The sequence below is a fragment of the Felis catus genome, chromosome E2 (assembly GCF_018350175.1).
Source record: "Felis catus isolate Fca126 chromosome E2, F.catus_Fca126_mat1.0, whole genome shotgun sequence".
NCBI classification, from domain to species: Eukaryota; Metazoa; Chordata; class Mammalia; order Carnivora; family Felidae; genus Felis; species Felis catus.
In genome coordinates, this window is record NC_058382.1 from 11,955,541 (window position 1) to 11,981,018 (window position 25,478).

The 25,478-nt window shown below is 39.4% G+C and overlaps 1 protein-coding gene and 1 long non-coding RNA gene across 9 annotated transcripts in view; one reads left to right on the forward strand and one right to left on the reverse strand.

Annotated features, from left to right (window-relative positions):
* ZNF285 (zinc finger protein 285) overlaps positions 1-25,478 on the forward strand; it is a 53,437-nt gene that overhangs the window by 17,076 nt on the left and 10,883 nt on the right. For 3 of the 8 annotated variants that reach the window (XM_019819419.3, XM_019819420.3, XM_045046582.1), the window contains exon 3: positions 5,148-7,686. The exons of 3 other annotated variants lie outside the window; for them this stretch is intronic. In XM_019819419.3, the coding sequence (XP_019674978.3) occupies positions 5,279-6,799 (1,521 nt within the window). In that variant the 5' untranslated portion in view covers positions 5,148-5,278 and the 3' untranslated portion in view covers positions 6,800-7,686. Of the gene's footprint in view, positions 1-2,631; positions 2,783-2,897; positions 2,977-5,147; positions 7,687-25,478 lie in introns of those variants that run through there. 2 more of the 8 variants (XM_023245161.2, XR_002149822.3) reach the window with 2 other exon arrangements.
* On the reverse strand, positions 14,943-24,305 carry LOC109494777. The gene is made up of 3 exons (XR_002149824.3): positions 24,253-24,305; positions 16,784-16,837; positions 14,943-15,852 (listed from the first exon to the last, which is right to left on the reverse strand). It is a non-coding gene; the product is annotated as an uncharacterized LOC109494777 (long non-coding RNA).

A 25,478-nucleotide genomic window follows, 5' to 3' on the forward strand; every position in this document is an offset into this window, starting at 1 on the left:
GAGACACAGAATCGGAAGCAGGCTCCAGGCTCTGAGCCATCAGCCCAGAGCCCGACACGGGGCTCGAACTCACGGACCACGAGATCGTGACCTGAGCTGAAGTCAGACGCCCAACTGACTGAGCCACTCAGGCGCCCCTTTTTTTTCCCTTTAATCATTTGTTTTGTTTCTTAAATTCCACATGTGAGTGATATCATATGGTATTTGTCTTTCTCTGATTGACTTATTTTAGTTAGCATTATACCCTCTAGGCCCATCCATGTTGTTACAGATATCAAGAGTTCAATCCTTTTTGTGGCTGAGTAATATACCATTGTGCAGTGTGTGTGTGTGTGTGTGTGTGTGTGTGTATCTCTGTGTGTGTATACCACATCTTTATCTATTCATCTATTGATGGGCACTTGGGTTGCTTCCTTATCTTGGCTATTGCAGATAATGTTGCAATGAACATAGGAGTGTGTATATCTTTTTGAATTAGTGTTTTTGTTTCCTTTGGGTAAATACTGTGCATAAAAATAAACTCAAAATGGATTAAAGACCTAAATGTGAGACCTGAAGCCATATAATTCTTAGAAGAAAACATAAGCAGTGATTTCTTTGACATTGGCCATAGAAACATTTTTCTGGATATGTCTCCTCTGGGAAGGAAAACAAAAGCAAAATTAAACTGTTTGGACTACACCAAAATTAAAAGCTTTTGCACAGAGAAGGAAACCATCAACAAAATAAAAAAGGCAACCTAATGAATGGGAAAAGATATTTGCAAATGATATATCTGATAAGCGGTTAATATCCAAAATATATAAAGAACTTAGACCAAAAAGATCAAAAAGACCCAAATAATCCAATTGAAAAATGGGTAGCAGATAGGAATAGACATTTTTAAAAAAATGTTTATTTATTATTTTTGAGAGAGAGAGAGAGAGCAGAGAGAGGCAGGGAGAGACACACACAGAATCTGAAGTAGGCTCCAGGCTCTGCGATGTTAGCACAGAGTCCGATGTGGGGCTCAGGCTCATAAACAGTGAGATCATGACCTGAGCTGAAGTTGGACACCTGACCAACCGAGCCAACCAGGCACCCTAGGAATAGACATTTTTCCAAAGAAGATATAGGTGGCGAACAGACATGTGAAAAGATGCTCAACACCATTCATCATCAGGGCAATGCAAATCAAAACTACGATGAGATATCACCTCACACGTGTCAGAATGGCTAAAATGAAAAACAAGAAATAACAAGTGTTGACCAGGATGTGGAGAAAAAGGAACGCTTGTGTACTGTTGGTGGGAATGAAAAATGGTGCATCCACTATGGAAAACATCATGGAGTTTCCTCATAAAATTAAAAATAGAACCACCATATGATCCAGTAATTCCACTACTGATTCTATTATTTTTTAGTAGTTAGCTGATACCCAAATGCTCCCAATTGTCCCAATAATTTCCTTTTTATGTTTTTTTCCCCTTAATCTGGCAGCCAATGCTTTTGGTTGCCTTGTCTGCTTAGTCCATTAGAAATAGATTTATCTGCCATGGCAGAGAAAATAAAATGCCAAGTCTTGGTTTATGAGGGGGAATGAACACCTAGATACTGCTAGGCCAGTGTATCAGCACAACCTTTTTGGAGGACATTTTGGATGATATCAAAGTGTAGAGTATGCTTGCCCAAGTAACTCAGTGGTCTCTTGTCTAGGAATTTATGTTATAGAAACGCTCGTATAAGCACTCAAAGACAGATGTTCGTGGATGTTTAACATTCTTTGTGCGACCCTGGATGGTTAACAGGGGGACACAGGCAATGTGGAGGATGGAAGCGACACTTGGCCTACCTAAAACGTTGAATTTCTTCTGTGTTTCTCATTTCTTTTGTACTAGGAGGGGCCTGTTCAGGGACACTGGCTATTTGAACAGGAAGAATTTAATAGAAAGAATTGTTCACTAGGTATGGGAGTTGTTAACCAGGTAACTGAAGGGGTGAAGAGAGAACTCTACAGTATCACAGACGTAACAGCTGCATAAAAACTGCCAACCAGGCTGAGGGGACACAAGGGAGAGACTGATTTACTGGAACTTAGAAAGTTGGAGTAGGGGCCTTGTGGCACTGAAACACAAAATTGTGAGGAGGCGGGGCTGACTGGCTGGTATCTCTGAGCTCAGAGAAGAAGCCCACCGGTCACGGACCCAGATTTCTGATGAGGGGACACCGGCTGGCTGGACTGGTGTCTGTGACGTGGGGAACAATGAAACTGGTTCTGTAAGTGTTGGGAAAACTGCAAAGTGGCTTCAGCCATCCCTGCGGAAAGGGACTGCTGTCACTGGCAGAACGGAGCATGAGAGAGGTGATACCGGAACAGGAAGCAAACAGGTAGGAGCAAGTGAAGTCCCTTTCTCTCTTAGCCTTACAAAATCCCTCTTGCGCCCCCTAGTGTCTGAGCCTCACATGGAGCCACTTGCCAAATTCAAAGTGTGATTTGCAGAATCTCAGCTCCAGCATTACAAAGTGTGTGGTTTCAACACCAGAGTTCGGAGCAGAAAGACAATAACCTAAGGACTGGCACAGCTTCCGCTTGTGCTCTTCTGCCAGTGGTCGTTTGTGGGTCATCAATATGGTGTGTGCTTGATGTTTTAGGAAACTGTGACCTTCAAGGATGTGGCTGTGGTCTTCACTGAGGAAGAGTTGGTGCTGAGGGGCGCCTGGGTGGCGCAGTCGGTTAAGCGTCCGACTTCAGCCAGGTCACGATCTCGAGGTCCGTGAGTTCGAGCCCCGCATCGGGCTCTGGGCTGATGGCTCAGAGCCTGGAGCCTGTTTCCAATTCTGTGTCTCCCTCTCTCTCTGCCCCTCCCCCCTTCATGCTCTGTCTCTCTCTGTCCCAAAAATAAATAAACGTGGAAGAGTTGGTGCTATTGGACAAGGCGCAGATACACCTGTACCAGGACGTGATGCTGGAGAACTTTAGGAACATTGTCTCAGTGGGTGAGGACAACAACCCTCTGTAACCAAGCAGCAAACCACTGGTCCTGTTTCCTCAAATAATCAGCTTCACAGCAGAGAGAGTATTCCAGTTGGAGCACAAAGGGAAGCTTTGGCCACTGGAGAGAAAACCTGAGGGATGTGCAGACCAAGACACCTGAAGTCAGTGAGTGTTAGCTGATAGATGTGAGTTGGTGGCCCCTTGTGGAAGTGTTGGTGAGGAAGCTCTCAAGGCCTGCACCCGCTGGCCCGTGGGCATCCTATACAGTTAGCGAGCCCACCCTGACCTCCTCTCGTTGTAGGCTGTCATTCTTTTCTCCTGTTTCTTAAAGTGAGGTTGATGAAGGTCACACACTACCACGGGCCTCGGTCCCTTGCAATATTTTGGGCAAAGGAGTGTGAAAGGAACTAAACCAGGATCCGGTATGTAGTGAGTGCGATATAAGGGTCAGCTTGTTTGCTTTCTTGTTGATGAATATCTACTTTTAATTTCTCAGAGGCTCACATATTACCTTGGTTTAGTTTATGAGATAGTTGCTGTTCTTGCCTCCTTTTACCAAAGCAACAACTGAGGCATGGAGTAAATAACTTGCCCATGATCACACAGTTTGTAAGAGCTATGATTTGAACCCTCCTAATCTGGTTTTAGACCCTGTGTTTTTAATAACCACATGACACGAGGTACCACTGTGGCTGTAGATTATAGACGTAGGCCCAATGTGCAGGATTCAGCACTGTCGATAAGTCTGAAATCAAGTTACTCTATCATAATCAGCAGTTTTTAAAAAGCAAGACAGATTCATGGACTAGAACACAACAGAATTTATCAGAGTACATTGCACCTAGTGAGGTAAGTATCAGGTGACAAAGCTGTTTTAGTTAACAGTCTGTGTCTATTTGTGTGTACTAGGTCGCAGTGTAAATGCGTTTCTTAATGTGGATACAGTCAAAACAACTGGCAGGCTGCTGCTGTAAGCTTGTGGTGGGCAGCTCAAAGTCCCCCTTTCTCTGACACCACCTTCCAAATTAAAGTCACTCAGTAAAATGACTCAGAAATGACATCGAACCAGAAGCAGTGTCCAGATGGTCTTGATCATGGTGTTCATGCCATTCTGAAGCCCATTGTAGGGTGCCAAGGGTATGACCACCCTTTTCTACCTCATCTCCCTTCGTTTTATGGCCCTTTAGTACAATCTTGCTTCCCTGGGGGCCAGACCGTTGACAGTTCCAATTGTCCATTCTCATAGTGATGGCTATTTGATTTTCTGCAGTTTAGATAATCTAAAGAGGAGATATTAAGGAAGTCGATGACAGGATCTTAGAGCATGTGACTCTTGATCTCAAGGTCATAAATTCAAGCCCCACATTGGGAATAGAGATTAGTTACCAGAAAAGAAAAGGAAAGAAAAGAAAAGAAAAGAAAAGAAAAGAAAAGAAAAGAAAAGAAAAGAAAAGAAAAGAAAAGAAAAGAAAAAATATCACAAGCTGGATTACAGGATCTTGGTGGACTTTATCTCTTCATGGAATCTTGAGAACCTCAGAGGAACTGTTGTCTCTTTAAGCCTGCCTCAAAGGTGTACATGTGCCTCCTCACCTCCCCTAAGAACTTTATTTCATAATATTATCCCCATCTCAATCCCCATTGTTGTTTTAGATCCACCACATACAGTTGTGCAGGTGGTATAGAAACATACATGATAATCCCACCTCCTGTGACAGTGATGTGAAGGAAGGGACATTAGCAGGAGACAGGACTTGTTTGTTTCTTCAACTTTGTATAGTATCTTGGAAGGTCTTTGTGATCGTTTATGTCTGTCACCATGTCTAGCACTCCATTATTATGACGTACACACATACACACACAAAGAACATGAATCATATGGGAAGACTCCCCTGTTACCTTTTGTAGCCAAGTGATTAAAGGTGTCTTATCAGCTGCTCTTATAGCAGGGAGGTGAGTTTCTTTCTCTATAAATTGTTCCCAAGATTTCTTTTGGTTTCCCTGCAACATCTGATTTTTAGCTGGCAGTTCACAGATTAGACTTACTGTGGTTCTGTTTCCTCTATGAATAGAATCCAGTGACAACTTCCCACCCCATCCTACTTTATTTCTGAAAACCTCTGGAGGGATGACTTACTTGTTCTCTTCGCCAAATTCTCTTTTCTCCTCATAGGAGACAGGATTAAAGACAACATTTCACATCTTCAGGGAAAAGGGTTGAGTTATCTCTCACCAGAAGGGCTCTACCGCTGGCCGATTTGGAAACAAAGGATCAGTGAATTAACTGGGAGTCAGGAATGTATCATGACTGTTCAAGGAAATTGTCCCCAGTATTTAGAAGGAGATGTTTTCCTCTCTGAAGAATGGGCGGGAGTGTCTCTTCAGATTTCTGGAAGTGAGAACTATGTAATAAAGGCCATTAATTTAGAAAATCAAGATGGCACAGCATGGAAAGGCCCGACACAAGTCCTTACACCCGAGTCTTGGAAGGAAGCCCGCATGACTGAGCGCCAGAATTCTCAAGGACAATATGAGAAAATTCACGTGGAACAGACACTGTATGGATGCGCTCAGGGTGATGACCACATCAGTCAGACATCACGGGGTCATGGTGATTCCCGGGAATGTAAAGAGGAAGATCCCTGTAGATACACTGACTGTGGGAAGCACTTGGCGGTGAAGTCAACAGTCCATAACGTAGTCCCTGTGGTACCACAACCTGTCGAATGTAATCACTATGAGGTGGGACACATAGATGTTGCAGACCCTCTTGTCCATCCCAGCACTCACGTAGGAGAACAGTCTTGTAGATGGGACCAGTGTGGAAAGGACTTCAGTCAGAGCTTAGATCTTGCTGTTCATTATAAAACTCATTCAGAGGACAAAGCTTATGAATATCAAAAGTGGGCTGAGGGCTGCAAGCAGAGCGCAGACCCTCCCAGATACCAGAAGGGCCCCTCGGGAGACAAACCCTATAAATGTCCCGAATGTGGCAAGGTCTTCAGGCGCAACTCCTCTCTTCACAACCATCACCGAGTCCACACGGGGGAGATGCCCTACAGATGTGATGTGTGTGGGAAGGGGTTCGGATTTAGGTCCCTTCTTTGTATTCCTCAGGGAGTGCACACAGGGGAAAAGCCCTACAAATGTGAGGAGTGTGGGAAGGGCTTTGATCAGAGCTCCAATCTTCTTGTCCACCAGAGGGTCCACACTGGCGAGAAGCCCTACAAATGCAGTGAGTGTGGCAAATGCTTCAGTTCAAGCTCTGTTCTTCAAGTCCACCGGAGGCTGCACACGGGGGAGAAGCCTTACCGGTGTGGCGAGTGTGGAAAGGGCTTCAGCCAAAGCACACACCTTCACATTCACCAGAGAGTCCACACAGGGGAGAAGCCCTACACATGCAACGTGTGCAGAAAGGCTTTTGCCTACTGTTCAGTTCTTCACACTTATCAGAGAGTTCACACAGGAGAAAAGCCTTATACATGTGACGTGTGCGGTAAGGGCTTCAGTTACAGCTCATATTTTCACTTACATCAAAGAGATCATACCAGAGAGAAACCGTATAGATGTGATGAGTGTGGTAAGGGCTTCAGTCGGAATTCAGATCTTCAAGTGCATCTCAGAGTCCACACAGGAGAGAGGCCCTATAAGTGTAAGGAATGTGGTAAGGGCTTCAGTCGTAACTCATACCTTCTTGCTCACCAGAGAGTGCATACGGATGAGATACACTATGTGTATCGTGAGGATGGCCAGGGCTTTCGTTACAGCTCGGACCTTCTTACTCATCAAAGACTGCACAAGAGGACGGAAACATTCTCAATGTAGTTAGTCAGGGTTCAGTCAGGAAACCAAGAAAGTCCATGCACTGAAGGTGATAGAGGCTTACTCGGCCATTGGGAGGGCTGGGGCAGCAAAGGGCAAGGACACTGTCACCCATGATGTCCTGAGGCCAGGACACTGTCACCCATGATGTCCTGAGGTTCATAAGAGCATTCCAGAGAACTAGTCTGGATCTCAACAATGTCTGCAAGACTCCCATCAACTGTTGCATGCTGCAGTGGCAAAGTAAGTGATAACTGACAGACGGACGGTTTGTGGCAATGACAATAATTAGAGATCAGATTTCCATGAGTGGATATGCCCAGGAAGGAAATTATAATTGAGATGAGTACGCTGAGGCTTTTAGGCCAGCCAAAATCTGTAGATTTTTTAAAGAGTGTACCTGCTAGAAAGATACTCAAAATGAGTGCTCAGAAATGAAACCCATGTTATTGTTATTCGTGTGGTGAGAATATTAGTCCATATTCTCAGGTTTCCAAACCCATAAGGTTTTCTACACAGAGAGGGGCTCTCTAGAAGTGATATTTTATGGGCATGGGCTGTGTGTTCACCTTGCTGGCTCCATTTCTTGGTCACGTAAAGAGACTTCATTTCCCAGAAACCCTTGCAGTTGAGAGCTCGTCCATGTGATACAGTGCCAAGCAACAGAGTACAAGCAAAAGTGATGTAAGCTACTTCCAGGCCTGACCCTTACAGACATCTTGTGATGTCCTCCAGGCATCTTTCCTAGAAATGTTTCCTAGAGGCTGTTCCAGGCTGGATTGGTGGAAGGTGGCTATCTGATCTGTTAGGCTTTTTTTTTTTTTAATAGACATTTTTCTTTTATTTAAAAAAATTTTTAATGATTATTTTTGAGAGAGAGACAGACAGAGTGTGAGTGGGGGAGGGGCAGAGAGAGAGGGAGACACAGAATCCGAAGCAGGCTCCAGGCTCTGAGCTGTCAGCAGAGAGCCTGACGTGGGGCTCGTGCTCACAGACTGCAAGATCGTGACCTAAGCCGAAGTCAGACGCTAAACCTACTGAGCCACCCAGGCGCCCCATAAATAGACATTCATTGTGTTATAGTACTGACATTTTGACAGTTTATTTGTTGCTAGTATTGCCCAGGCTATACTGACTATGACAGGGAGATTTAACAGCAACATATTTTATAGTCATTGGAGTTCACATAAGAAAGCAACTTCATAATTCAGAGTTTGAAACTTTTAAATCTTTATGGCCATATGTGGCAGTGCAGCTATCTAAAATGGTGTGGATAGGACTTCAGTGAGAATCTTCATTCATTGGTGTGTACATAAAAAAGAAATGTTCCAGGGGTGCCTGGGTGGCTCAAGTCAGTTGAGCGTCCATCTTGGGCTCAGGTCATGATCTCATGGTTCATGGGTTTGAGCCTCACATCAGGCTCTGTGCTGACAGCTCAGAGTCTGGAGCCTGCTTCGGTTCTGTGTCTCCCTCACTCTCTGCCTCTCTCTCTCTCTCTCTCTCTCTCTCTCTCTCTCTCATAAATAAACATTAAAAAAATCTTTTTAATAAAAAAAGAGAAGTGGCCAAGATAACATGCATGTGGTAAAGCCTTCCAAAAGTGCAATCTATAGACATCAGAAATCCCGTGCAGTAGGGAAACTCTGTAACGTGTAACGATGAGAAAAGTTTGTCAGCTTACCACTTAAGTGCAGTAAGAAATAGACCAGGTGTCCTACAAATAGTCTTAACAAAGTTAATTCAGTAAAACTAATATTTACTGACGTGACTAACAACTTACAGAAGGGCAAGGCTGTTTATTGTCAGAAGCTGGCCCCAGCACTTCTCAATAGTCTTGTTTAATAATGGGGTTTTAGAAGGTGCTAGTTTGGTCAAGTCCCTTCCACAATTGTGGTTTAGTTTGGGACTATAGATGGGTTTGGGAGGAGGAGGGATACAGTAAAACCTTGGTTTGTGAGCATAATTTGTTCTGGAAACATGTTTGTGTTCCAAAGCACTTGTATATCAAAGCGAATTTCCCCAGAAGAAATAATGGAAACTTATTTGTACCGTGTTTTATTTCTATTTTTTCTTACATTAGAATTTCCTACTAGTTATGGTTTGTACATGGAACAGCCATTCAAATGCAAATAAAACCATTCCTGAAGTGTTGCTTTCTTACCAATTCAGGCGAGCAACAGTGAAAGATCAATATAACTCAATGCCAATAATGGAGTGGAAAAACTCGCAATTAGTGGGGAAAAAATACAGGTGCAACATTTCTGGAGAGGGTTTTATCTACATGTATCAAAGGGTATAATGTGCATCGTCTTGAGCTAATAATTCCACCTCACAAAATTTATCTTTAGGGTGTAATTGTACAAGAGGGAAAAGATGATTTCAGAAGGGACCATGTCCCCAGAATATTTACAATAATAAAAAAAATTGTAAACAACCTGAAGATACACGAATAAGAGATTGAGTAAATTATGGTACCCCCATAAAATGAAACAAAACATCACCATTAAAAATGATATAGACCTATAAAAATTTCCACATACTTTTTGAAGAAAAAAAAATCAAGTTGTTAGAGATCATTACAGGATGACCCTTGACTGACAAGTTTGAGAGCATGAGTAGCACTGGGAGTAGTCCCCTCCACTACTCTACACTTCACTTTTCAGTGTTGTTTCAAGGGTTGTTTGGACTGTTTAGCCCAGGTGGGTATATGTATAACATAGGAAATGCTCTGTTTGGAGAAAGTGAGTCTGATGAAAGGTTGTGACATTTGCTTTAGAAAGATGCTGCCAGAGATGGAAGGTGATGGACTTGACCTATCGCTAGTGGTTGTTGTAGTATATCGCTCCTTGAATGAGTAATTACTGCAAATGGACCAGTAGGAAAGCCAGCTGTCTTCCCACTGTGTGGTCTTCCTTTGTGTCTCTGTGCTGTTTCAGGCCAATCCTTGATTTCCTGACCCTTCTCCTGTATGTCTTCCTATGTAACCCAACACTTACAGACCAGTAGCTGGGACTTTGAAAGGGCAATGATGGCAGTTGAGTCTAGGGACACTGTGCCAGTTTATTGACTTTCAGCTCCAAATTCACCCTTTAACACACACTCTGTGATCATGAAAGAAATTTCTTTGAGCATTTCTCCTTTGCAGTAAACACAGTGTTAAGTGTTCTCCGCAGAGGGCGTTGGAAGGAGACTGCAGGAGGAAGGGGTCTTCTGCTTTTGTAGCAGCTGCATGGTCAGTCAGCAGTGTGGGTGTGAGGACATCTGCTCATACTCTGCACTCTCCACACACTCAGAATGTACAGTCTCTTGCTGATCTTGCAATTCTAGGCCATTGATCACATTCCCATGAACCTCTGGATGTGGACCCTGCACATTCCAGGCCTTCTACCGAAACAGGCACACCCACTCCCTATGTCCATCCATGAATGTGGCCACTGGCTATGACTCATCTGTTCCCCAAATGGATGCCATCTGCACCCTTCCTCATTCTGCATGCCCATGCATTCAACCACCAGTTGCAACTCACCTACAAACCACCCACACCCTAGAATGTTGCTTCCAACTTGGCCAGCAACCAGGGAGCACCACTGACCCAGGCAAAAGAGAAAACTTCTCTGCCATCCAGTGGGCTACAGTTACCTTTTCTTCATAAAGTCTGAGGTTTGCCGAAGTTTGTTTTTCCTTTGATACCCTCAGTATTGTACCACATAAAGTTTAAAAATATTGTATAGTTTTTTAAAAGTTTAATCATTTGTAAATTAAATTTCCATTTAAATCACTGTGCGGTTTCTGTCTCCTTATTGGACCCAGACTGATCAGGTGACAAGTGTAATTTCTGTTTCAATGGGAGTTTTAAGGCCAAAGAATACAGTGAGTTTGGGGTAATTCAACAGTGGTGAGGGAGAAAATATATGAAATATACTCTTTGACTGTCAGCCTTGATAGTTGCAAACATAAAGGGTTTGGGAGACTGGCCTTAACATCTATTGGCAAACTGGGAGACATGATATCTGCCACCTCCAAAAATTTCCTTCTCTCTTTTTAATTTTATTATGATGTGTGTGTGTGTGTGTGTGTGTGTGTGCGTGCGCGTGCGCGTGCACGGGTGTGCGTGTGGTATCATGAGATCTACCCTCTTAGCAAACTTTTAGGTATATAATACGGTATTGTTGATTTTAGGCACTATGCTGTACAGCAGATCTCTAGGACTAATTTACCTTGCATAAATGAAACTGTAGCCCCATTGAACAACTCTCCATTTACCCCTTCCCCTGGCCCCTGGTAATCACCATTCTAATCTCTGCTTCTGTGAATTTGACTAGTTAGGAACCTCATTTAAGTAGAATCATGCCACTTCTGACCTGTGACTCGCTTATTTCACTAAGCATAAAGTCCTGAGCATGCTAAGGAATGAAATTGGATGCTGTCTTACACCATTCACAAAAATAAATACAAATGGATTCAAGACTTAAATATAAAACCTGAAACCATAAAACTCCTAGAAGAAAACATAAGGGAAAAACTTCTTTACGTTGGTCTTGGCAGTGATTTCTTGGATATGACACCAAAAGCACAATTAACAAAAGTGAAAGTAGACAATTGGGACTACACCAAACTAAAAACCTTCTGCATAGCAAAGGAAACAATCAAAAGAATGAAAAGGCAATCCATGGAATGGGAGAAAATACATGCAAAGCACATATCTGATAAGGGGTTAATGTATAAAATATAAAATGAACTCCTACAATTCAATAGCAAAAACGAACATAACCGGATTTTAAAATGGATATTAGACTTGAATAGACCCTTCTCAAAGAAGATGTACAAGTGTCCAAAAGGTATATGAAAATATGCTCAACATCACTAATCAGTGAAATGCAAATCAAAACCACAATAAGATATCAACTCACACCAGTAGGATGGCTATTATTAAAAAAAAATAGATAACAAGTGTTGAACATTTGGTGAAATTGAACTCTTCTGCACTGTTTGTGGGAATTAAAATGGTGCAGCCTCTATGGAAAATAGCAGTGGAAATTCCCCCCTCCCCAAAATTAAAAATGTAACTACAATATGATCCCATTTATGGATATATACCAACAAACAATTGAAAACAGGATGAGATATCTGCAGTCCCATGTTTATTGCAGCACTATTCCCAATAGCCAACTTAAGAAACAACTCAAATGTCTCTCAACAGATACATGGATAAAGAAAATATGGCATATACATACACTGGAATATTATTCAGCCTTGAAAAGAAGAAGATCCTGCCACTTTTACGTTTAGCTTTGTAAATAAAATTCTGAAAGAGAGTGACATCAGCAACATGGTAGAACAGGAGTTTTCTACATTCATTCCCCCCATAGAACATTGATTTTGACAACCACCCATGAGCAAGAGTACCCTTCTGGAAGTCCAGGAGTCCAGCAAAGTTCCAGCACTACTTTGGGGCAAAAAATAGACACATTGAAGAGGGTAAGAACAGTTTCACTTTACCCACAACACTCCTCCCCCAGGGTCATCAGGCTCTGTGCTGACAGCTCAGGACCTGGAGCCTGCTTTGGATTCTGAGTCTCCCTCTCTCTCTGACCCTGCCCCATTCATGTTTTGTCTCTGTCTCAAAAAGAAATCAAAAAAAGATTTGAACACAATCTGGAGCTCAAGAATACAATGGATGAGATGGGAAAAACACAATAGAGAACATCAAATGGACTTGATCAAGCAGAGCAAAGAACCTGTGAACTTGAAGACTAGTCATTTGAAATTATCCAGCCTGAGGCGAAATAGATCATATGCTCTCACTTATACGTGGAGTCCAAAACAAAAAACCAACTCATAGAAACAAAGGAAAGACTTGTCGCCAGAGGCAAGGGGTGAGGAATGGTTGAAATGGGTGGAGTAGTGCAAAATTAAAGCATTAAGTTATAAATTGAGTCCTGGGGATGTAATGTACAGCATGGTGACTATAGTTAATAATACTGAATTGTATATTTGAAACTTGCTAAGAGAGTAGATCTTAACAGTTCCAATCGCCAGAAAAAAAGTGTAACTATGTGTGGTAATGGATATTAACTGATTTATTATGGTAATACTTTAACAATATGTACATATATTGAACCGTTATGTTGTGCACCTGAAATTAATATAATTTTATGTCAATTACATCTCAATTTTTAAATCTGAAAAAAAAAGCTAATGAAAGATGGTGAATTAAAGTAGTTTTATTTCTATGGCACTTTTCAAAATGTTCTATACATTATGTTGTTTTGCCAGTTTTATTCAACATGCAAATGCAATTTATAGGCAATAGATCATCAAAACCTAAATCAAAAAGTCTTAAATTATGTTGAAAAATTTGAACTTTTAACTCAATATTAATTATATATAATTATCCCAATTGTGCATCAGAGTAGTTTGAATTAATGAGGTTTTGCTCTATTGTAGCTACAATAGACCTGACAATGTTTTTCATTTTTTAATATTTTTTTAAAATTTATTTTTGACAAAGAGCGCATGAGCAGGGGAGGGGCAGAGAGAGAAACAGAAACACAGAATCTGAAGCAGGCTCCAGGCTCTGAGCTGTCAGCACAGAGCCCAATGCGGGGCTCAAACTCATGTACCATGAGATCATGACCTGAGCTGAAGTTGGCTGCTTAACCGACTGAGCCACCCAGGTGCCTCTAGGACTTGAATTGGTTTAAGGGAATATGGTTTCTTATTCAAATATTCCCAGTCCCTTCTATGAATTATTCTTGTCCCCCCCCCCCCGCCCCGATGACCCTGTATCCAACCTAGCCTTTAAATCAAAATTCTACTTTACAGAAAATTTAGAAGTTTGGAGGAAAAAGTATGAGGAGGCCAATAGAAAATGCAGATTTGGATACCTAATATGACATCTCGATTCTACAACAGCTGAAGAAATGAAAAAATGATTGTGATGATGTGTGTTGGGGAGGGTAGTTTTAGAATAAATGAACTTCAGATGAGATGATCAAATATGGTTAATCCGTTTGGATATTGATTGGAATCAAAACTAGTTGTAAAAAGTATTTTTCAAAAAAAAAAGTATTTTTCAATAAACAGGAACTCATACTGGGATACAAATTAGATAATACTAAGAATTGTTAATTTGGTCCCATAAGGTAAATGATTTTGTGGATATATAATATCATTATTTTTTAAGTGATATAGGTAGTATTTGGAAGGAAATAACAATATCAAGAAGTAGCTATACAATATTTCAGAAAATGGTAAATGAAGCCAGTGTGGCAAAAAAAAATTTAAGCATGGAATTTAAGGTATATGCATTTGGTGTTTCATGTTACTATTCTCAATACTTTGGCATTGTTGTTTCATTAAAAAATTTTTTTTCTGCCCAGAAGTAAAGTGGTAAGTACTACTTCCTGTAGTTTCACTTGTCATGGTTACCTGCATTCCATCTCCTACCTCAACCTACCTCCCCTCCTGAATAAAAGAAATACTCAGCAAATATATAATATCGAAGACCAACACAGGAGTAGTCAAAAGGAAGCCTGAGTTTGCACTAAAATATTTAAAGGAAAGGGGCGCCTGGATGGCTCAGTCGGTTGTTTCCAACTTTAGCTCAGGTCATAATCTTGCAGTTCCTGAATTTGAGCCCCATATTGGGCTCTGCACTGACAGTGTGGAGCCTGCTTGAGATTCTCTGTCTCCCTCTCTCTGTGCCTGTCCCGCTCTCTCTCTCTAAAAATAAATAAACCTTAAAAAAATTTTTTTAAAGGAAAGAGCCATTTTCCCTATTACAATCTTTTCTCCAACTCCTTGCCAGTGCAGTTCCTTTCATTTGTCAGAAATAACATTGCTGTTTCTGTTTTATGGCATGATTTGTGCTTGGAATTTCTTATGGATTCTTGGCATCTTGAAATAAATACTTCGTGCCAGATAGCAGTCAGAGATAGATGAATACAGGCACAGGTAAAGAGGCAATCAAGTCAAACCAAGTCTGGCATCCCATCTTCCTTAAGTCTGATGTACAATGCAGCCCAGACCAAGTCCCTTTTAAAATCTTGTCTTTCTGCTAAAAAACATGTTAATTTTCTTTTCATATGGAAAGCTTTACTTGTTTTTTTTTTTTTTTTCCCCAGGTACTAGAGCTTTCTTGACAAAAAAAAAAAAAAAATTTTTTTTTTTTACAAATATAAAAAAGCCAAACGCTAATAGCGCTGGAGAAGTGACTCAGGTAATATTTAATTAACCAAAAGAAATAGGGTAGGGAGGAAGCATGATCCCGCAGAGGATTCTGGGAGGTGTAGTCGGAAGCACTTCCACTCCAGGCAAGTGGGGCTGTAGTCCTAGACCGCTTTGACATTCTGGGAAGTGTAGTCCAGAAGTTCCGTGCCGTGGACAACGCTTCCTCTTCAGCAGTGTGGGTGGTGTGTCTCACGTGTGGTTCTGGGTTCTGGGAAGTGAGTCGCAGGAACTTCCGTTCCAGGGGAGGTTGCGGCCATTATTCCCCAGATAGTGGTGAGACTTGAGTTCTGGCAGCGACTCTAGGCCTCCTTAGCCTAGGCGAGGGACCAGTGGTGGCCCAGCCCTATGTGTTAAGGGCGAAAAGTGATGGTAGATGGAGGACAAGGGGTAGAGGCATTTGCGTTTCCCTCTGGCTGGGCAGAGCTTCCTGGCGTTTGGGGGTGGATCGCGAGTCCCAGCTTGGAGGCGGGCTAGGGTCGCTCATCCGGGATTGACAGTTTCCTAGGTACTGAGCACCCCCAGCCCTCTCTTTGACTCCACACTCAGCATTACCGCTTCCCGCAGCCCTTTCCCTTGACTCGCCAATCAGCCTTGCCGCTTCCTAGCGCCATCACATTGGGCAAGTTGCTCTCCGTGAATGAGTTTCCGAGGTGTAATTATAGTACTTATCCAATGAGCTTGTGAGAGTTAAATGGGGTTAATACTTCTAAAACGCTGGAGAACGGTGTTGACACACACAAAAGGTTGCTTCTGGTTACGGGTGCTCAGGGCTCTAGCCAAAGTAAATATAACTGAGCAAGTCTGTATGAAAATTTTAGATTTCCCTGTGTGAAAAAAGGCACCATACATACATGTGTAGAAGATATACGGTAAACTGAGCTGAAAATGTCAACAACATATATGCTAGAAAGTGGCTTAATAATCTTAGAGATTCATAAGGTAATGAAACCCCAATAGAAATAATGGATATGAATACAAGGATGTGAATAGACAAATTTTAGGAAGAAGGAATAGATATAGCAAGTAAAGATATGAAAATATTATTCATAAATAAACATTCTTAATGTTGTTTTCCACTGATTATGTCACTCAAGGTTTTTAAAAATTGGTGATACCTAATATTAGTCATGGTATGGAGAATCAGGGATACTTATACTTTCTTGGGAGAAGGGAAACATAGGAAAAACTTTTGGTAAGAAAATATGCTGCTTCATTATCAAAAATTTAAAATGTATATACTTCGGTGTTTCAGTTTTCACTTTTTGAAATTCATCCAAGAGAAGCAATTGGACAAGTAGGCTAAGATCTAGGAAAGAGAAGTTCTTTGCAGCATTCTTAATAGGAAAGAATCTAAAGTTCATTGTGCATTACTTGGAGTGTGTGTGTGTGTGTGTGTGTGTGTGTGTGTGTGTGTGTATTACCTATATTTTAATTATTAATTCCATGGACTACCATGAGCCATGGAATGGAATAATGATGATGAAATATGATGAAAATAATAACAAAAACTAACAGTTACTAAGCACACAGTAGGTTCCAGACCCTGTTTTGAATTCTTATGTATCTTTTTTGAAGATTCCTTCTGTAACTATGATATAGGGACCATTTACAGATGAGGAGATTGAATATTGAATGGTGAAGGAATTTGTCTGAGCAAGCTAATAAGATATACAAACTTAGGATTCTAATGAGGCTCTCTGGTTCCAGAGACCATGCTCTTAATCTTGAAGCAGAGTAGATGAATGTGCCACGTACCTTGAGAACACAGAGAACAAACTTCATGACTGTCCTTAAAGAATGACTGATGGCCTGTTGCAATAAAAAAGGTATATTATCCAGAGTTAGCATGTGCAATACAGGAGTGACAATTACCAAACACTTTTGGGATGAAATTGATAAGAACTTTTATGGGGCATTTGGCAATATCAATCAAAATGCATTTGTAGTGTTAATTTGCATTTTCCTGATGACAAATGATGTTGAACAGTTTTTATGTACTCATTGGCAATTTATGTATCTTCCATTTTTAAGTATCTTTAGAGTTTTTTGCCCTTTTTATTGTTGGATTTCTTATTACTGAGTTGTAGTTCAAGTATTATGAATACAAGTCCTTTATCATATCTATGTATTTAAATATTTCCGTGTGTGTGTGTGTGTGTGTGTGTGTGTGTGTGTGTGTGTGTGGCTTTTTTTTCTTACATTCTTAAGGATTTCTTTTGGAGGGAAGAATATTTTAATTTTGAAGAAATCCAGTATATCAATATTTTAATTTATGGCTCATGTTTTTTGTATGTTACCTAAGAATCTTGGCCCATCCTAACATCACAAAATTTTCTCCTGTGTTTTCCTCTAGAAGTTATGTAATTTCAGCTTTTTAAGTTTGAGTCTATGATATATTTTGAGTTAATTTTTGTATATAGCTTGCACTAAGGATCAAGTTTCTTCTTTTGTTCCCACATGGATATCCAGCTGTTCAAATTCCTTTTGCTGAAGACTATCCTTTCCCAATTGAATTACCTTAGCACATTTGCAGAAAAACCTTAGTTGACATACATACATGGACTGTTTTACTCCTTTGGCCTATATCTATCCTTTGTCAATTCCACATTCTCATGATTATTGTAGTTTAATAGTAAATCTTGAGATCAGATAAGTATCCCAAGTTGGTTCTTTTTAAGATTGTGGATTTTATTTTTTTAAGATTGTGAATTTTAGAATTAGCTTGTTAATTTTTATGAAAAGCCTATTAGGACTTTGATTGGGATTGCATTGAACCTGTAGATCATTTTTGGGAGTATGAGTATCCTAGCACTGTTGAGTATTCAAAACCATGACCATGAATTTGTTTTATCACCTCTCTCTCTGCTTTAATGTAATTTTCATGTGAGGAGGAAGTTTGTGTCTTGTTTATTACTATATCTCTGGTGACTAGGACAGGCCTGGCACACGGAAGTATTCAGCCAATGATTGTTGAGTGTGAATAAAGTAGTGGATAGGCATCCCTTAGACTTTGAGATTATGAATAAGCCAATGTGATTAATAGATATTCTACCAGTGTTGGCAAACTATGGTCCTGTTTTTTGTAAATAAATTTCTGTTGTTGTAACACAGCCACACCCATCTGTTTACATATTATCTGTTGTAACACAGCCACACCCATCTGTTTACATATTATCTATTTTTGCACGGTGGTGGCAGAACAGAGTAGTTTTGTATAGTCTTGAAGTCTGAAATACTATCTGGCCCTTTCAGAAAACCGTTTTGATGTATGTTGTAGAATTGTGGTAGGGTTTGTTTGTTTGTTTGTTTTTTTAATCTTCTGATGAATGCCTTTCTGTAAATAATTTGTCTGGTGTTTTTCTGGATTCCTGAGGGGTAACTTCTAAATTCTTGGATTTTCCCAACTGATAGGAGTATCTTGTTACTCAGGATGAGCCAGTTGGATCACACCTGAGTTTATTCTAATGAGATGAATCAGGATGGGGGCTGGTCACCAGAAAACTAACCATATGATGGTTGGGGTTTAGAAGCAGGTGATACCAGCCCCATCACATGGCTAATGATTTGATGAGTCATGCCCACAAAGTGAAACTCCAATAAAAACTCTAGACACTGGGGCTCAAATGAGCTTCTTGGAAAATGAATATTTTAATACATCTAGGGAGGCTGTATAAGAACTACAGAAAGAACCAACCTATCAGTGCCATTGCTGAACTTGTGTCTTATACCTTCTTTTTACCTCAGCTTTTATTTTTCATTACCGCATTCCACCTTAATGTAGCTTTGCCTGATAGCCTTTAACTCTAGAAGAACTGACATGAAATTTTTCCTTTTATGAATACATTACTTGAAAAGATCTTTTTTACTTCTGTGACTTAGTCCAAGTTCTCACAGAAAAATTAAGTGGACATATTTATTTAACATCTCATTACAAAGCACCTACTATCTGACAAGTACTTTTCTGGGAAAAGGGAATATGAGTACTTGTACTTAGGAATATTCCATTTCAGTTGGAAAAGACCTATGAAAACAAAAATGTAGGGGTGCCTGGGTGACTCAGTCAGTTAAGCATTCAACTTTGGCTCAGGTCATGATCTCATGGCTCATGGGTTTGAGCCCCGTGTCAGGCTCTGTGCTGACAGTTCAGAGTCTGGAGCCTGTTTTGGATTCTGTGCCCCTCCCCCACTCATGCTCTATCTCAAAATAAATAAAGATTAAAAACATATGTATATATACATGTATATGTATATATGTACATATAGTAAGTCAGGTAGTAATAAAGCCTATGTAGAAAAACTAATCAGGGTAAGGGGATGAAGATTGCCAGGGTTGAGGGTGGGTTGGAAGAGATTTGCTAAATTATATTGAGTGGTATGCTGTCACTGATGAGGTGACATTTGAGCAGAGCCCTGAGAGATATGAAAGATTAAGGTAAAACTACCTGGGAGGAGAATTTTTAAAGGCAGAATATACCTCTCCCTTCTCACGGGTAGCTTAAAGAATTTGCATTATGTCTTTTTTCCCTTTCCCCAAACTCTGTGTCTCTTTTAAAAGGTTAGTTTCTATGCCCTTCACAAAAATTAACTGAAGATGGGGGCGCCTGGGTGGCGCAGTCGGTTAAGCGTCCGACTTCAGCCAGGTCACGATCTCGCGGTCCGTGAGTTCGAGCCCCGCGTCAGGCTCTGGGCTGATGGCTCGGAGCCTGGAGCCTGTTTCCGATTCTGTGTCTCCCTCTCTCTCTGCCCCTCCCCGTTCATGCTCTGGCTCTCTCTGTCCCAAAAATAAATAAACGTTGAAAAAAAAATTAAAAAAAAATTAACTGAAGATGGATCACTGACCTAAATGAACTACACTGACACATCATAATCACCTAAAGTCCATGATTTACAATAGAGTTTACTCTTGGTATTATTCATGCTATGCATTTTTGGACAAATGTTTTTTGAATGTATGTGTATATGAAAATAGGCTCCAGGTCATTGTGATCAGAAAAATGAAAATTAAAACAATGAAATGCTACTACACACCTATTAGAATGGCCAAAATCTACAACAAGGACAACACCAAATGCTAGGGAGGATATAGAGCAACAGCAACTCTCATTCATTCCTGGGGGGAATGCAAAACCATACAGCTACCTTGGGAGACAGTTTGGTAGTTTCTTACAAAATCAAATATACTTTTACCAAATGATCTAGCAGTTGTGTTCCTTGATATTTACTCAAATGGGTTGAACTTATATCCACATAAAAACCTGCACACAGATGGTTGTAGCAGTTTTATTCATAATAGCCAAAGCTTGGAAGCAATCAAGATGTTTTTTAGTAGGTAAATGGATAAATAAACTGTGATGCATCTAGATGATGGGGGTATGATTCAGCAATAAAAAGAAATGAGCTGTAAAGTCATGAAAATACATAGAGGAAACTTAAATGCTAAGGAAACTTAAAAACTAAGTGAAAGAAGCCAAGCTGAAAAGGCTACAGTATACTATGATTCCAATTGTACATTCTGGAAAAGGCCTAACCATGGACACAATAGTAAGTTCTGTGGTTGCCAGGGGTCGGTGAGGGGAGGGATGAATTGGCAGAACACAGAGGATTTAGGGCAGTGAAAATACTCTGTGTGATACTGTAATGATAGATACATGTTTTTATACCTTTGTCCAAACCTACAGAATATGCAGCACCAAGGGTAAACCCTATTGTAAACTATGGCCTTTGGGTGATTATGTGTCAGTGTAGGCTCATCAGTTGTTACAAATGTGGAGGAATGTTGATAATGACAGAGGTTGTGCATGTGTTGGGATAGGGGGTATGTGAGAAATGCCTATATGTTCCTTAATTTTGCTGTTGTAAATAATAAAATCTTTTAATAAAAACACATGAATGAGGAGCACTCATCTGTAAGCATGGGAGGTTCCATGCTTATCTCTAACCCAAAATTCCCAGATTCATCTATTCAGGGCCCTAGAGGAGAAGAATAGATACTTTTTTTCTGGCTTAAACCATATTTCACAACTTGTAGTTCAACACATTGACTGCACAACCTGTGGTCTCCAAGCTGATACTAGAGTGGAATCTACAACAGGCCTTTTCAGCTTTCTTTAAGATCCCTGTGTCTGAATGACGGGGAGACTGGGGAAATCCGTGGATCTCATTAGGGTTCACTGAACACATTTTTCTTTTCTCAAGTTTATTAAGAAGCAGTACAATAGATTTGCATATGAATAAAAAATGCAAGGACAACCCAAGTATGAGTTATTAGATGGACTGCCTGGCAGCAGTCAGTAGTCTATATATTGTATAATTGGAGTAAGCACAGTGGACTGATAAGACAAATTCAAATCCAGACAGTTAATTGTCCTATTTAGAAAGAAAACCTTTGCCCAACAGAAACAGACCCCTGGTGCCACAACATCATCAGTCGACTTAACCCACCCCCAGCCCTTGGCAACCATAGATTCAATTTTTTTCCCTATAGTTTTTTTTTTCTTTTGCAGTATGCCATATAAGTATAATCATAAAATGTATATTTTTGTCTTAATTCTTACACTTAGCATAATACTTGTGAAATTCATCCTTATTGCATAAATCTAGTAATTTCTTCTAGTTTATTTCTTTTTAATGTTGACTAGTACTGTGGATATACCACAGTTTTTTTGTTTTTTGTTTTTTTTTTAAGTTATTGATGGGATTTTGGTTAGGAAAAACGAGAAGATAATCTTTTGCTTTAAATTCCCCTGGTGACATATTACGTAGAGTATCTATTCATATGCTTATTTGCCATCTGTATATCTTCTTTGGTGAGGTGTCAAAGTCTTTGACCTATTTTTAAATTGGATTGTTTGTTTTCTTGTTGAGTGTTGAGCGTTCTTTGTGTATTTTGGATAAAGGTCCTTTATCTGTCTTTTGCAAATATTTTCTCCCAGTCTGTGGCTTATCTTCCCACTGTCTTGAGATTGTCTTTCACAAAGCAAAAGTTTTTAATTTTAACGAAGTCCAGTTTATCAACTATTTCTTTCATGTTGATCTACAAAGCCACAGCCATCTTCAAGATCATCTAGATTTTCCTCTATATTATTTTCTAGGAGTTTTACATTTGAATTTTACAGTTAAGTCTTTGATACATTTTGAGTTAATTTATATGAAGGATCTAAGGTCTGGATCTAGACTCCTTTTTCTTTTTGTTTTCTCCTCTTCCTCCTCCCCCTCCTCCTCCTCCTCTTCCTCCTCCTTCTCATTCTTTTGCAGTAGGACATCTAGTTCCAGAACCATTTGTTGAAAAGACTATCTCTGATGCACTGTTATGCCTTTGCTTCCCTGTCAAAGGTCAGTTGGTTGTTTTTATTTTAGTCTATTTCTGGCTCTGTCTCCCGTTATATTGATCTGTTTGTCTATTCTTTCATCAACACGTCCACTGTCTTTATCACTGTAACTATACTGTGGCATAGTAAGCCTTGAAGTCAAATGGTGTCAATACTACAACTTTTTTATTCTTCAGTATTGTGTTGGCTATTCTGGGTCTGTTCCTCTCCATATAAACTTTAGAATCAGTTTTTCAATATTCACAAAATAACTTGCTGGGAGTTTTATTGTGACTGCAATGTATCTATAGATGAAATAGGGAGTAACTGACATCTTGACAATATTGAGTCTTCCTATCAATGAACATGGAATATCTTTCCGTTCATTTAGTTATTATTTAATTTCGTTCATCAGAGTAGTTTTCTTCATATAGATCTTATAAACATTTTGTTATAACTGTAGTTATAACTAAGATTTATAACTAAGTATTTCACCTTGGGGATTGCTAATGGTATTATGTTTTAATTTCAAATTCTACTTCTTCATTGTTAGTATATAGGAAAGTGATGACCTTTGTATTAACTTTGTATCCTGCAACCTTGCAATAATGACTTATTAGTTCTGGGAATGTTTTTGTCCATTCTTTTTGACTTTCTACATAGATGATCATGTCATCTGTGAAAAATGACAGTTTTATTTCTTCCTTCCCAATCTGTGTACCGTTAATTTCCTTTTCTTATCTTAATGCATTAGCTAGAACTTCTAGTATGATGTTGAAAAGAGTGTTGAATGGCAACACCTTTGCCCCGTTCCTGATCTTAGTGAGAAAATTTCTAGATTCTCCACGTGAAGTATGATGTTAGCTGTAGGGTTTTTTGTAGATACTCTTTCAAGCTGAGAAAGTTCTCCTCTATTCTGAGATTACTGTCCTCATATGCTTTTAGATTTTAAAACTCAAAGGGAAGAATGTTTCAAATAGGGAAATGGATTTTTCTTGATTCTTTAATTTGCATATAATGTTTTATATTTGCACTGTTTAACCTTTAGTCTATAGGTTTCTGAATCCAAAGAATCACAGCAGTTTTACAGGAGACATTAATTTCACCTGGTTGATTTTAACTCGACAAACAGCCCTATGACATCAGTAATTTATTGATATGAAGGAATTTGTTCTTTGGGGACTGTTTTTGGGACTGGTTTTGGCTTGGATTTTGGGTTGTTTACTTTGTGTACAGTATGTGCATTTGTGGTTACATAAGGGTTCTGAAATTTTACCTATGACAATATGTCAAAACATATGTACTATAGTATTTACATACTACAGGGTGGAAGGTAGTAGTTTCAGACTGATTGGTCTGTCCAGCAGGCACTTGTTTTCTGAGATCTTGTGTTTGTGACTGTGTCCTCTGGCCCATAGCTACTTGGTTTCGTACTTTTCACCTTACCCTGGTTAAGCCACTCACAGTCTTTGTCCTACTAATTTTGGATTTTGAAAATAAACCATGGAACTGAGTGATTTTCTAAGTCTCCTTAATTCCATGTATGTATGTATGTATGTATGTATGTATGTATTTGCAGATAATGTATTTAACAGACCGCCTGTTATGTTTTCCTGACCATCTCTCATTTCTTTGCCTTTAAAGTATGTTTGTTAATTTAGTTTCTTGGATTTTGTAAAATACTTGTATTCTTCTAATAAAATTTGTTTATTACATGAAAAAATGTAATTGTTCTTAAGGCCAGTGGCACACAAATTAGAATTCCTCAAAGTTTGGGCATGAGGTAAAATGGCTACTTCTTACTTTGGTATTGAAGGATATATGTGTTTGTTAGTAAAGGACTGAGATGTACAGATCTTATATGTTTAAAAAGTGTAAAATGTTGAACCAATGGCTCAAAGAAGAAATAAGGAAATACCTTGATTAACAACTCAGGCAACAACAGATGTTGGTGAGGATGTGGAGAAAGAGGATCTCTTTTTCATTGCTGGTGGGAATGCAAGCTGGTGCAGCCACTCTGGAAAACAGTATGAGGGTTCCTCAAAAAATTAAAAATAGAACTACCCTATGACCCAGCAATTGCACTACTAGGTATTTATCCAAGGGATAAAGGTATGCTGTTTTGAAGGGGCACACACAACCCAATGTTTATAGCTGCACTATCAACAATAGCCAAAGTATGGAAAGAGCCCAATGTCCATTGATGGATGAATGGATAAAGAAGACGATATATATATATATATATATATATATATATATATATATATATATCGTCTTCTATATAATATAATATATAATATAATATAAATAATGTAATATTTATGTAATATAATGTAATATTTATAATATAATATAATATAATATAATATAATATAATATAATATAATATAATATATATAATGAAGTATTACTTGGCAATCAAAAAGAATTAAATCTTGCCATTTGCAACTTCATGGATGGAACTAGAGGATATTATGCTGAGCAAAATTAGTCAGAGAAAGACAAATATCATGTGACTTCACTCATATGATGACTTTAAGACACAGAACAGATGAACATAAGGGAATGGAAGCAAAAATAATATAAAAACAGGGAGAGGGACAAAACATAAGAGACTCTTAAATATGGAGAACAAACAGAGGGTTACTGGAAGGGTTGTGGAGGGGGGGATGGGCTAAATGGGTAAGGGGCATTAAGGAATCTACTCCTGAAATCATTGTTGCACTATATGCCAACTAATTTGGATGTAAATTTAGAAAATAAAATAAAAAAAATACCTTGAGAAAAGTCAAAATGGGAGTACAACATACCAAAACTTATGGGACACAGCAAAGGAAGTTCTAAGAGGGAATTTCATAGCAATAAGTGCCCACATCAAGAGACAAGAAAAATCTCAAGCGAATAACCTAATTTTACACCTCAAGGAACTGTAAAAAGAAGGACAAAGCCCAAAGTTAGTAAAAGGAAGGAAATGACAAAGATCAGAGCAGAAATAAATGAAATGGATACTAAAAAGACATATGGGGGGAAAAATCAATGAAACTAAGAGCTGGTTCTTTGAAAAGGGATAAACAAAATCAACAAACCTTTAGCTAGATTCACCAAGAAAGAAAGAGGGAGGACTGAAATAAAATCAGAAATGAA